General features: G+C 39.9%; 1 protein-coding gene across 1 annotated transcript in view; it reads right to left on the reverse strand.

Moving 5' to 3' along the window:
- Positions 1–3559: 3559 nt before the first annotated feature.
- LOC138763805 (metalloprotease TIKI2-like) overlaps positions 3560–13357 on the reverse strand; it is a 445092-nt gene continuing 435294 nt past the window's right edge. The window contains 1 exon segment of the mRNA XM_069938567.1: positions 3560–8880. Within this exon segment, the coding sequence (XP_069794668.1) occupies positions 8691–8880 (190 nt within the window). The 3' untranslated portion in view covers positions 3560–8690.

A 13357-nucleotide genomic window follows, 5' to 3' on the forward strand; every position in this document is an offset into this window, starting at 1 on the left:
TGGAAGGTTATTTGGCAACTGCAATTTACCCCTAGTGTAGGTCAGTGACAGGAGAATTGATGGACAAATTTACAGGGAAATAACTGGGAGGTGGTGGGATTGAGAGCTGGCATAAACTTGGTGAGTTGAATACCTTTGATATGCTGTGGCAAATATGATGCAAGATGTGGAGGGTAACTTTTTAGTCAATGTTTACAAAATGGGTTTCCATGCTGCAAACATCTTTGATTCTATAACATTCATTTTATTTTACCATTTCATTGATGAGTTTTGGAGAAGAACCATGCATTCACTTTACAATGGGATTGATAAACTGACTGATTTGCACCTGGTTACATTAACTTTTCACACTTTTATTACAGGGCCACTACCATTAGCTGAACATTTTATTGTTCAACAATAAAATCTCATTTTCATGGATTCTTGAGTTTCAAATGATGCAGGGGAAGACAAATGCTCTCTAATATATTTTCAAAGAAGATGCAAATGTGACCATTTTGACCCATACCCTGAAATACTTGCATCTGCTGAATATTATTTTCATGCAACGATTTTTTGTTAATTTTATATGGTCAAGTACAAAGGATTTTGCATACTACCAAAACTCATTAATTGCATTATCTTTCAGATATCATTGCAACACAAGTGGACTGCTATTATTGCTTAACAATGACCAAATTTGTAAAGGATTCTTTGGAATGTTGACCTGTGAGAGATTTGGGTGGCTTGGTTCCATCAAGTGAATGAGGGAATACAGGATCCTGAAGAATGTACTGCCTGCAGAAACACGCAGTCAAGAAAAAGAGGTAGGATATTGTGCAGATTTTGGAATGCTGGCAAATATTTAGAATCTCTGGGGATGATTAGAAGGGAGTGCAGAGGCTGTGATTTGGTGGACTAACAATCAAAGAAATGCAGATGCTAAAAATCTGAAATAAAACAGAAAATACTGGAATACGAAATGTAAAGTTGCAGACCTGCTTAATGTACTTCGAACATTTCCTGACTCTAACAATTCAGTGGCCTCAGTTTGCAGTTGGAGTGTGGACATGTTTTCTGAAGCTGTTTGGAACTAAAGAATGATACTCATTGAGATACTTGACTATTTGATCAACTTCATTGTTCTTGGGCACAAGTTACTCACATTCTAATCGGCAGAACTATTGAAAACTGATTTTCATCAAATTTCAATACTTGAGCTGGGGTGAATACCAATGTAAATGCCCTATTAGTGGGATGAACATGGCAACCGCAGGGTAAGTAAGTTGTTTGGTGGTAGCCGGGCGATGTGAAGCGGTGAAAAGGTAGCACATTAGTTTGTATGATGCAGAATGGGGTTGATGGCGAACAAGCGGACCTGTGAGGATACGGCAAGCAGACGTAAAGACGATAGAGATGTGATCAAGCGGACATGAAGGCATGGTCGTCCAGCGGACCTTGTAGGGCGAACCAGGAAGTGTGATGAAATAGAATGAGGGCAACTAAGCCAAGGGGTGCAGGCTGAAACAGGGCGAGTCGGCTGTTTAGTACGTAGACCATGCAGGGAAAAGAGCCAACACACTAGTTATGATGAAGCAGATTTACAAGCTGCTAAAAATAAGAGATAACATTGTGGAGTGCAAGCAGACCTGAAAAAGAGTTGACAGGCTGGAGATCGCGGATGTGAAAAGATGGTGGAGGGGGGGGGGTGTGGGGCGGGGGGAGGACAGGAAACCGGTGGGCAGAGCGAACAGGCAACAAACCAAGCAGAGTGCAACGGTAATCGGTCTCAAGGAAAGCAGGGTTTTGGACAGTGGGCTGGGCAGTATGGAGAAGTTGCGGGGTATGGATCCAGCACATCAGAGTGACAAAGCACCGGCAAGTTCCGAGACGGTGGAGTGGAGCTTGAGCCGACCTGAAAAGGGGACAGGCGGTAGGGTGGTGTGTGAGCCGCCCTGAAAGGGCAGCGGCAGCATGGGACCAGTGGTCCGGGAAAGGAGACGATCATCCTGGGACTCGAGCGAAACGAGTCGGATGAATCGAGAGCAGGGGGCCACAGGCAGAAGCAGGGAGAGTCAACTGATTGGTAGCAGGCCATGCAAAGACGTCAAAGGAAGATGGCGGCCAAGCGAGGAACACAGCAGCAGGATGCTGTGAACCAAGCGGACAGGAGAGGGTGGTGGCCCAGCGGACCGTGTAGGGTGAACTAGGGCTGGAGATGAGTGAAGGGGCAACCGACCTCAACGTAAAGCAGGAAAAGTCATGTGCCTGTTGGTGGCTGGCCAATGAGAGGAGGTACAGGACGGAGAGCCAGCATCCCTCAAGCCAGCGACAGCATTCTAGTGCCTTGCTAATTTCTGTCAGCCTGCCATCCAACATTTGTATCAACATTGGAAGTTGAAAAGGGATTAATATAAATTGATGGTCAGTGGAGTCTGGGTGGGATGAAAGGTGTGTTTCTGTGCTGCATCGCTTTCTGACGAATGAGAAATGCAGGTGGTTGAAGTACAAAGAAGCAAGTAGGGCTACATTCCTTAAGGTGTGTGTAACAAATTGGTAAGTCCGCTTAAATAAACAACGCACCAATTGTTACACATGTTGCATAATTGTTAGAGCAAATCTTCCCTCGGGGTATTTTAATAATTTCAATGATTTTGAACTCTCTTGCTAATTGTTTACTTGAGTTGTGAGTATTAAAAAGCCCAAATGTTCAGCTGCTATTTACAAATCTTTTAAGACCAGATCTAAAATGGTTTGTCAGTGTGATCAACACTTTCTCGGTATTAGGTGGAATTTTGTAATTGAGGATACAAGGTTAATCTCTCAAGATCTTTTCCACAACATACAAGGAATTAAAGTGGAGGGATTTAAAACTTTTTATTGTACCGTCCTTTTATTGGAGTAAGTTTGGTTTTGAATTCAGCCCAAATCAATGGGTTTCTTTAAATCTACTGATTAGAGGATCTAGTACGTGATATTTTTTGCTTCCTGTTTAATTTGATGATGAACCCAAAATGTCGACCATTTCTTTACCACCACAGATATTACCTGAACTGTTTTCTTTTTCCAGCAGTTTGCTTTTTTTTGGTCTCCCTCTTGTTTTCACGTACTTACCTCTGAACAGCAGATGAGGATTCCATGTCGTAGTACAGAAAATAAAAATTGTATTCAAGATAAGCCACAACTGCAGGAATTTGAGAGCTTCAGTTTTTTTCAAGTTATGGGGTCATAGAGAGATTTGTTTTCCCTTTGGCCAGTCAATTATGGTACTTACAAATGCTAATATGACACTGAGTGCCAAAGACACTTTTTTCAGATATTTGTTTCACTTCTGATTTCCTTTCAAGATGATAATATTTGAGAGCTATCCATAATTGCAACTTAAAGAGCATTTGGAAAATCAAAGCAATGTAATGCCAAGGAAACTGCTTCCTGCTTCTGTGGTCTTCATGTTTAACTCGTCTTTGTTGTCATTACTGTTTTCTGTCCCAAGATGGCAGCAAAAGATTCATTTAAGGCACTCCCTCAGTTAGTTGAGAATCTCAGGAGATATGAAATTATAATGATTTATTGACTCTTTATATTATCTATTTTTCCAAAATATTCACAATTTCGTGACAAGTGCAGTCACATGAAAATTGTAATCAAATAATTCTTGTTCAGGTTTGGTACGCTTCTACATTCATATGATTAATGCAAAAATGGCCTTATTTACATGAGTGTTAATTTCAATCTATCCACATGGAGGGAGTCGTTCGGCCATCCCCAATAGTTTTGCACTGAATCCTACCAACAATGTCATTTTCAAACATTATAAAGTAAAAACGTTGACATCAAATATTTCCACCTAAGTTTTGACTTTCTGAAAACAAAAAAAAAATGCAAAGTGGCTTCCGTGGGTGGAAATGTTAATGTTTTAGGCATGATTTTTAGTATCAACTAATTTGATAACATATCAGTCAAATTAAGATTCATTTTACAAGACTCATTACTTTTTGAATCTTTCGTTGATGGCATTATTCTGAAACTAGTGGTCTTCTGGCAACTGCCTTGAGGAAATATGCCTGAAGCCAACAAGTCACTACACTACACTTTCATGTAAGTAGGGCCATTGATAGATAGCTTAAAAATACTGAATGAGCTTCTGTGTGATTTTCTACTAGAATACAAAATGTTTAAATCAGTTATAATAGTTATTTATAAACATATTGAATCAAATTTATAAGATCCTGCCTTTAACACCTTGCTATGGAGTCAATCCATTTCCTTTCACCTTCTTGACATTTTCTGCAAGAAATTGACTTGATTGATGCAATTACTCTAATACCTTATTCTGATTTATTACAATATAGCATTACATTACACTAAAAAAATAATATTTCTTGCAAAATAACATTAATAGAATCTTTTACAACAGTGTGCTGAGAAAAGTGACAAGACGTTACAAGAATGGCAAAACAGATGGAAAAAAATACAATTTTGTTTCTGTAATAACTTAATGCATACCAATTAATTCTTAAGACTGCACATATCATTCCTTTGCTTGATCTTTCAATGTTGGTTATAGTCCTTGTTAAATCTTCAAAGAATGACACCAAATGGAGGGAAAAGTGCAGTGACTTCTCACTACAGAAGTCATTCAAATCAAAACATTTCAATGTCCCTTGCTGTACTAAGGGATCTTTTAGCTGAACTGGACATGCTGAAATAGGTAAAGTTTTCCACATGGCTTCATCATTCACTTTCTTTCCTCTTGACAATTGTTTAACATTAAGTACTCAATTGGTGACAAAATGGTATGAATATCATCAACTTAAAGGTCTGTTAGGAACTTTCGGGGTCACCTCACAACCTTGATCATCTGACTCCCATAGCTAATTTTGCTTGGTCATGTGAAGAAGTTAGCAAAAGTTGTCAGACCAATTTTTGGTACTGACTTATCTTTGTTACAGACACTCAGGTGAATCTATGCTGCCCTTAATGACTCAAATGTTGATGATCATAGTCTGTGTCTTGGAAGCAAAAAAAAGGCACATGTGGTGTGAAATTGTACTTTGTTTTTGTAGTGAAATTCTCCTGTTATTCCAAAACATGCCAGGCCTTAGTTGAGTGGGATCCATTAGATGCAGAAACACTTTTGTACTTCACCCAAGTGGCCATTCATCGTGATTAAGGCATTACTTGTAGGCACAGTATGTAATTAGAAAAGTTCATGAATTCTTTTTTGGGAAAACTGAATACAAGAGGCAGCATGGATAGTGCAGTAGTTAAAGCAATGCTATTAGAGAGCTAGCGACTGGGGTTTAAATCCACTGCTTTTCGTAAGGAGTTTGTACGTTCTCCATGCGACCGTGTGCTCCACTTTTCTCCCATGTTCCAAAGATGCATGAGGTCAGTAGGTCAATTTGTGACATAGGTGTAATTGGTCAGAATGGGTTCATTGGCCAAAAGGGCCTGTTAGTGTGCTGCAGCTCTAAATCTTAATTTAAATTAAAAAGCAAGGAGGCTTGCTTCAGTTATATAGGGTAATGGTGAGACCACATCGGGAGTACTCTGCATAATAATGACATCAGCAAAAGAATGATATCAACGCATTGGAAGCAGTACGAGGTTTAAATGGATGAAGTGGATGCGGTATTCACTGAGGAATGATTGGACAGGCTCGGCGTGTATCTGCTAGACTTTAGAGGTGTGGACTTCATTGAAAAAAAATAACATTCTCAACAGTATTGACAGGATAGATATGCATAGGAAGTTTCTTATGGGAAAAGAGTAGAGTTGTGACCATTTGAGTGGATTATTTTTTTCTCCGATGGTTATGAAGAAGTTATTCCTAAAGCAAAGTACAAGCAGAGTCTTTGAATAGTTTTTAAGGCAGAGGTAGATATATTCTTGATGATCAAGTGATCGATGGGAAAGCAGAGCTGAGGTTTTAATGAGGCCAGAATGCTCTATTCCTTCTCCTGATTTGAGTTAAATTGTGACCATGTGGAGGAATTTAGATCTGAATAAATTCTTGGGTCACCATCTGCTCAATTTGTGGTGCAGGAAGAAACCAAATATAATTTTTAAATTTAATTTAGTTATGAGGACAAGAACATGTTCAACTGAAGCAAGGTGCCAGACTGTAAGAACTCAATGTGGACCTGCCATTGTTCCAATGGGCATTCTAGTTCAGGAGGTTTCATGATGGTGAGCCTGCTCGGCCACCCAAACCTTCGCTCGACTCGTTCCTGTCCCTGGTAACGCAGATCAGTGCTAGAAAAGCTTGCCCATCTACTTAGAGTACTGAAAAAGTATTAAAAAATGCATCTTAATCTCACTAAAACATTGGAAAACAAAATTACAAGATGAAAGATGAGGGGCACAGTGAGCAGAACAAGTGAATGTGAAACAGGAGAGAATAGCTGGGTTCCAGTTGGGTGCTGGCATGAAACCAGTGCACTCATTGACTTACAATGCTGAGAATTAAGGACATGTCCTGCTAATAGATAAGATTTGTCTGGTTGAGCACTGGGCTCTGAGGAAAAAGCCTACCCCAGCCCCATCCTGTGCACTTCTGCCCTTTGAATTTCTGATCTTCCCCAAGCCCAGTTAGTTAATCTGGCATCATTTAAACTGAACGCTGAACCATTATGTTGTGTGTAAGGATTTTCATTAAATAGTTATGCAATAAAACTGAAAACATTTTTAATACAAAATCTGTAAATCAATTTGAGGACTCATTGAACTGGGAAAGAGGTCTCCCACTATTTCCTGTGTTAAATAGTGATGGAGCAGTTTGGGGCTCCTTATCGAAGGAAGGATGTGTTGGCATGCAGAGGGTTCAGGAAGTTCATGCCTAATTCCACTCCTCTCCCTTGTGGTCTTATGACTTGGTGGTGCCAGTTAACAAATGTACTCATCAGTTGAGAAATATTCTAGAGCAGTGGTTCTCAACCTTTTTCTTTCCACTCACATACCACTTTAAGTAATCCCTATACCATTGGTGCTCTGTGATTAGTAAGGAATTGCTTAAGGTGGCATGTGAGTGGGAAGGGAAGGTTGAAAAGCTTGGTCTAGATCCAATTGTTATTAAATAATTGGCTTGAGAAAAATTGTCACTGGCCCATTTCCTTTGGAGTTATGAAACCGTCCACCTAATGAGTAAATTAGGTACGATTAAAACAGTAGTTTCCAAATTTTTTCTTTTCACCCAGATAAAAGGATGAAAACCACTGTTCTAAAAGAAAATTGCCACATAACAGAAAGGGGACAACCTGTGAACTTCGAAGCTGTGGAATTGTAATGACTAGTACAGTATGTACAGAATGAACAGTATGTTTAGAAAAGGACAGGTTTTCTGCTCGATCTGAGTATTTTATGTAGTACCATTTAAAAAGGATAGGGCATATTTTCAGACTCCATAGGAAGGCCTGCATTTTCTGGGGAGTTTCTAACATCTGCTGAAGATAGGACTTATTTGCTTTGCTGGGATTGGCCATTCCACTTAAAATTCTTCCAAGCATCAGTATTCCTATTGTCAAGGGATTGTACCATGGATCTCTGTAATATCAACCTTAGACTTTTGTAAGGCTTTAAGTATGTTGATTGAGGAAGAGATTGAATAACTGTTTCTGAAGGCAAAACTATTTCATTTGGAACAGGAATTAATTTCTTATCCTCCAGCTCACTTGGTACATAATCAGAATAGGTTTGAGCTGCTCTTGGTCAAGTGAGACAGATTGGACTCGCTGGTTAATGGAGATCTTGGGTGGGTAGACCTAATACTTTAGGGAGACCATTTCTCTTAAAGAGAGGCCAGAAGAATTCAAGCAGTATCCATGAAGAGAAATGGTTAGTCAATCCTTCATGTCAGGACTATGCATGGAGATTGAAGTGCGAGCAGGAGATATCAAGTATATAGAGGGGAGCGGGACCAAGAGGTTATGTGGTACTGTGCTGTAGAAGATAGGAGAGGTGGAGAGACAGGGGAAGAGTCCACTCGTAAGGGTAGAAGGTGGAAAAGTGAGAAGGGAGCAGGTAAAGGAGAGCTGGAAACAGCAGAACCAGATATAGGTGAGGTTTAACTAAGAATGGAGAATTCAATATTTATGTTATTAGTTTCCAAGCAGTCTTTGAAGAATGACATGCTGTTCGTCAACTTTGTACTTGACTTCACCCTGGCAGAGGATAGATGTGACTAAATGATTAGCAACCAGGAGTTCCAGCAAGGACACATGGACAGAGTGCAGGTACTCGGCAAAGCAAATGTCCAAACTGTGTTTGGTCTCACCGATGTACAAGAGGTCACAATGAGTCACCAATGCAGGAGATTGGATTGGACGAGGTGCCTCTCCTTAAAGGTTTCTTCACGGTCCTGGGTGGAGGTGAAGGGGGAGATAAATAGACATTATTCATATGAATATATAAACTTTCAAGAATAAATTTACAATGCCCCATAGCACCATGGGGAAAATATCCTTCTACAAAAAGAAGATGTTGTCACATTTTGGCTGCCCCAGGTTCAGAATCTCACTTTAGTCTCTTTATGTCATCACAGAGAACCATGATGCAATTGGGTGTTGATGGTCTACTGAGCAGAGGGCAAAGGCACTTCCTTTGTGTACTGCAAGAAGCTCCATCAGCTGACACCAGAAATGGCATTAAAATTTTTCTCTTCTTCAATTAAAAGAACAAGTTGTGATGCAAGAATATATATGTGCAGGGTGTCAGGAGGGCCACAACAGATGCCAGATTAAGCAGGCCACCCCAGGGAGGAGTGTATTTGCTGATAGGACTGTGGTTGTTGCAGTCGAGTTGAGGTTGGGATGATGCTTCAGCTGATCTGACTGTTCACGGGCAGGTTCCACCGTGATGTAGCCATTAATAATTCTGATGTTGGATGGCACAACAGTGGTACTGAAAGAAAAGAAAACAATTATATATGAAGAAAGAATTACAGAAAAAATGACATTCACTAAACCTGCACTGGATATAGTAGTGTGTGGCATATTAAATTTAAATTTAGGCATACAGCACAGTAACAGGCCCTTCTGGCCCAAATACACCAATTGACCTACAACCCCAGTATATTTTGAAGGGTGGGAGGAAACCAGAGAACCTGGAAGAAACCCTTTCAGACATGGGGAGAATGTTATTGTGCTAGATTTGAACTTCCGTTGCTTGCACTGTAATAGCATTGTGCTAACCTCTACACTAACTGTACCACCCCTGAGTTATACCAACTGAATACCAAATTCAATGTAAAAATCATGAAATTTGTTGGAACAAATTTGGATGCAGCTTCTGGCAAATTATTGCATTCTGAACAGAGAAATACATTGTTGCAGGTGATATTTACAAAGGAGAATGGGTGTAATTATTAGCTGTTTCCTGTGTGGTGTTGACTACTTCCTGCCCCCCTCCCCCCCACCAGCTCTGTTGGGAAACGAGGATGCTGCTGCTGTTCTATCTAGGACTTTCCTTACACCCCCCCCCCCCCCTCCACTTCCCCACCCCTGCTGCTCTTGTTGCTGCATCTCATGCACCTCAGAATCTGGGTTGGTATGCTTCCATCAAATCCCAGAGCCCAGTTGACACCTGCTTCTCACTGGAATTAGAGCTGAATTCATCTCTAGATGTACACAGGAGGCAGCAAATCAGGAGACAAAGCAGGGATTTGCTGTGGTTCTCATAAAGACCTGGCAACAAGAGCAAATCTTGACCTTCATGGAGAGAGAACAGGTCTAGGTGGGAGAGGGTGGCCATGGTCTTCTTACAGTTTCTCTCATGTCCCTGCAATGACAGCCTGGAAAAAACCTGAGCCTGAGGTGAATATTGTGGTGTCTGAATGCTTTCCAAGAGTGGGGCCCTTCAGTGATGGACGTCTTTGCTCCCAGTCCCTGACCTAGTTTGCTCACCCACTAATTGTCATAATGTATCAGGAATGGAATGGTACAAGTCACATCACCACTGATGCATCCAATGAATATGTATCTCTGCAGTGATAAAACACTTGTTAGCTTTGAAACATTCAGCAAGCTATTTGAGAACACTGCTGCAATTCAGGAGCTATCCTGACAAGTCCCCCAATGACAACAGAATCTTCCTTTAAGTAGATATTAAATGCAAGAAAGAAGCATGATGTGTTCCTTCTTGTAATGTGATGGTCATTTGAAAGACAGCATTTACATCCAATGTCTCCAATATCTTTAGCAAAGGTGCATTACTTAATTGATTCTAGAAAATTGTTAATCGCATTAAGGTGAATTATACGTAACAGTACTCAAACCCATTACCTGGAAATGGTAGTTTGTGCAATCCACCCTAGATTAAAATTTGCCTGTAATTTCTGGATTTATGTGCACGAAGTCAGCTAGCAGGATATGCAAGGTCTGAGATAGTGAACAACATAATACAGTAAAAACTCGTTAGAATGCGGTAGTTGGAGTCCAAGATTTCATACCGTGTTACAGTCGAGTCGTGGAACAGATCCATAAATGTCAGAGTGCACACGGATAATCAAACCCAAATGTTACCAGTTTTCGAAGGATCCGCTATCTATAATTAACAATTTCTATGAAAGAAAGCAAGTGCATTCTTTTAATATTGGTATTCTGAATTTTAATCAACTTATTTGGAAAGTTTGGGGTCCACAGACACCCACGCTATAAGCGATTCCATGGATTAACGAACTGCGTTCTAATGAGATTTCACTGTATTTCCAAAGCACCCTCATTTTTTGTCACTGTTGGCTCAGTTCTGGTGGCTCAGCTGTCCACCAGAAGTGGAATTACAAGGGTAGACTACCCACTTGCTGCTGCAGCAGTTCCTGTGGTTTCAGTAAGCATGCACCAGTTTTGGCTACTCAAGTTGTGAAGTGCAGGGAGAAATGTACCTTAAAATAAAATGCATCCCAAGTGGCAACTTGAATGTTCCATGCATTAACAGTCTTATTTAAATTATAAAAAGTTATTAAGTATTAGACATGATTGATTTCATGAGAAGCTTTGTGCCAGAAATTTTCAAAACAAAGCATTAATCTAGCTCAAAATGTTCCACTAAATTTAGTCTGCAATCTTTAAACAGAAATGCAATTTACTGCAACCATCAACAAACTTTGTATCCTTTAAAGGCTCTGTAGTGGAGTCTAGTTTAGGTCTTTATGGACATGTTGTCCCAAAGGGTAAAACTCCATGACTCCACTTGCAAATTTTTGGACATATAAATCATTTTGAAGTCAGCAATGCTAAAATTCTGCTGTCTTACTTGTTGCCATGAAAGTGGAGTGATTTCCCAAAAGAAATCAGGTTGCACACCAAATTATGTTTGTATAAACCTTTTCCTGATGTTTAGCTATGTACAGATATATTCTGATCACTTTCACACATGTACAGAATGGGGTGAGTTCCATGTCAATTAATGGAGTCAAAGTTGTACTATTTATTCCTATTTATAAATGAAATCCCGTGATTGCGGATAAGCAAATGAAATTGCTCAGGTGAATTAAGACATCAGGAAAGAAATGGTCTGCACCTGCACCTGCAGCTAAAATTTTGGACTCCATTTCACTTTTGAGCCAGTGTTACTGCAGGGCATTGGCCTGAACATATTTAACCTAGGATCAGGTTAATTACAATCAGTTAAAATGCCTTTGAGAAATGCTGGAAGAACTCAGCTGGTGTCCCCTCCACAGGTATTGCTTGACTGAGTTCTTCCACCACTTCTGTTTATGTTTCAGATTCCAGAATATGGAATTTTATTTATTTTAAGCTTGGGATTGACTGAAACACAAAATAAGGGAGAAGAAATTTGGGAAATAGCATGCATAATTGGTGTTGAAATTTCCTTGAGCTTTAAAACAACACTTGTATCTGCTTCCTATACCATGAAAATTTCACACTCTTTATATTTTGATCTGTTTGAAGTCCTGAAGTATTAAATATAGAGATTGTTACATGACACATTCAGACCTTCTAGTCTATGCCAAAATTTTATTCCATAAGACCGATTGACCTGCACCCAATCCATAACCCTCCAGACCTCTCTCATCCATGTATCTATCCAATTTATTCTTAAAACTTGAGAGTGCGCTTGCATTTACCATGTCAGACGGCAGCTCGTTCCACACTCCCACCACTCTCTGAGTGAAGAAGTTCCCCATAATTTTCCATTTTCATCCTAAAGCTATGTTCTCTCATATTTATCTCTACTAATCTAAGTGAAAAGAGCCTACTCGCATTTACTCTGTCTATTCCCCTCAAAATTTTTAAAACCTCCCCTCATTTCTTCTATGCTCCAAGGAATAAAGGCCTAACCTGTTTAATTTTTCCCGATAACTCAACTCCTGAAGACCTGGCAACATTCTCTGCACTCTTTCAATCTTACTGATATCCTTCCTGTAGTTAGGCGACCAGAACTGCACACAATAATCTAAATTTAGCCTCACCAATGTCTTGTACAACCTCACCATAACATCCCAACTCCTATACTCAATACTTTGATTTTTGAAGGCCAAGATACCAAAAGCTCTCTTTTCAACCCTGTCTACCTGTGTCATGCCATTTTCAGGGAATTGTGTATCTGTATTTCCAGATTCCTTTGTTCCTCTGCACTCCTCAGTGTCCTACCAATTACTGTGTATGTCCTACCTTGGTTTGTCCTTTCAAAATGCAACACCTCACACCATCTACCCCTTTTATAGTTCATTCAGATCCCTTTGCAAGCTTTGAAAGCTTTTCTCACTGTTCACAATGCCTCCAATTTTAATGTCATCAGCAAACTTGCTGATTTAATTTACCACATTATCATCCAGATCATTGATATAGACAACAAACATCAATGGTCCCAGCACCAGTCCCTGAAGCACACCACCTATCACAGGAAATAAAATGTAAAAGGTACTACAGCCAATTTTGAATCCAGTTTACAACCTCTTCATGGTTACCTAGTGCCTGAACCTTCTGAACTAACCTCCAATGTGGGACCTTGTCAAAGGCCTTACTAATGTAGACAAAATCCACAGCCTTTCCTTCATCTACTTTCTTGGTAACCTCCTCTAAAAACTCTACAAGATTCGTTAAACGTGACCTACCATACACAAAGCCATACTGGCTGTTCTTAATCAGCTCATGGCTGTCTAAATACTTGTATATCTAAGGGAGGGGGGGGAAAAGGGGAGAAAATGACACTGTCTATATTCAAGTGGGAAAGGTTTATGTGTATTTTGGTCAATATGGTTCATAGTATGAAAATTAAAAAAAAAACATATATCTAATCTCTCAAAAGATCCTCCAATAATTTAACCACTACTGAAGCCAGGCTCACCAGCCTGGTTTACTTTTGGAGCCTTTTTTAAACAAAGGAACAACATTAGCTACCCTCCAATTCCTGGCAT

Source organism: Narcine bancroftii, chromosome 5 (genome assembly GCF_036971445.1).
Source record: "Narcine bancroftii isolate sNarBan1 chromosome 5, sNarBan1.hap1, whole genome shotgun sequence".
In the NCBI taxonomy this organism is placed as follows: domain Eukaryota; kingdom Metazoa; phylum Chordata; class Chondrichthyes; order Torpediniformes; family Narcinidae; genus Narcine; species Narcine bancroftii.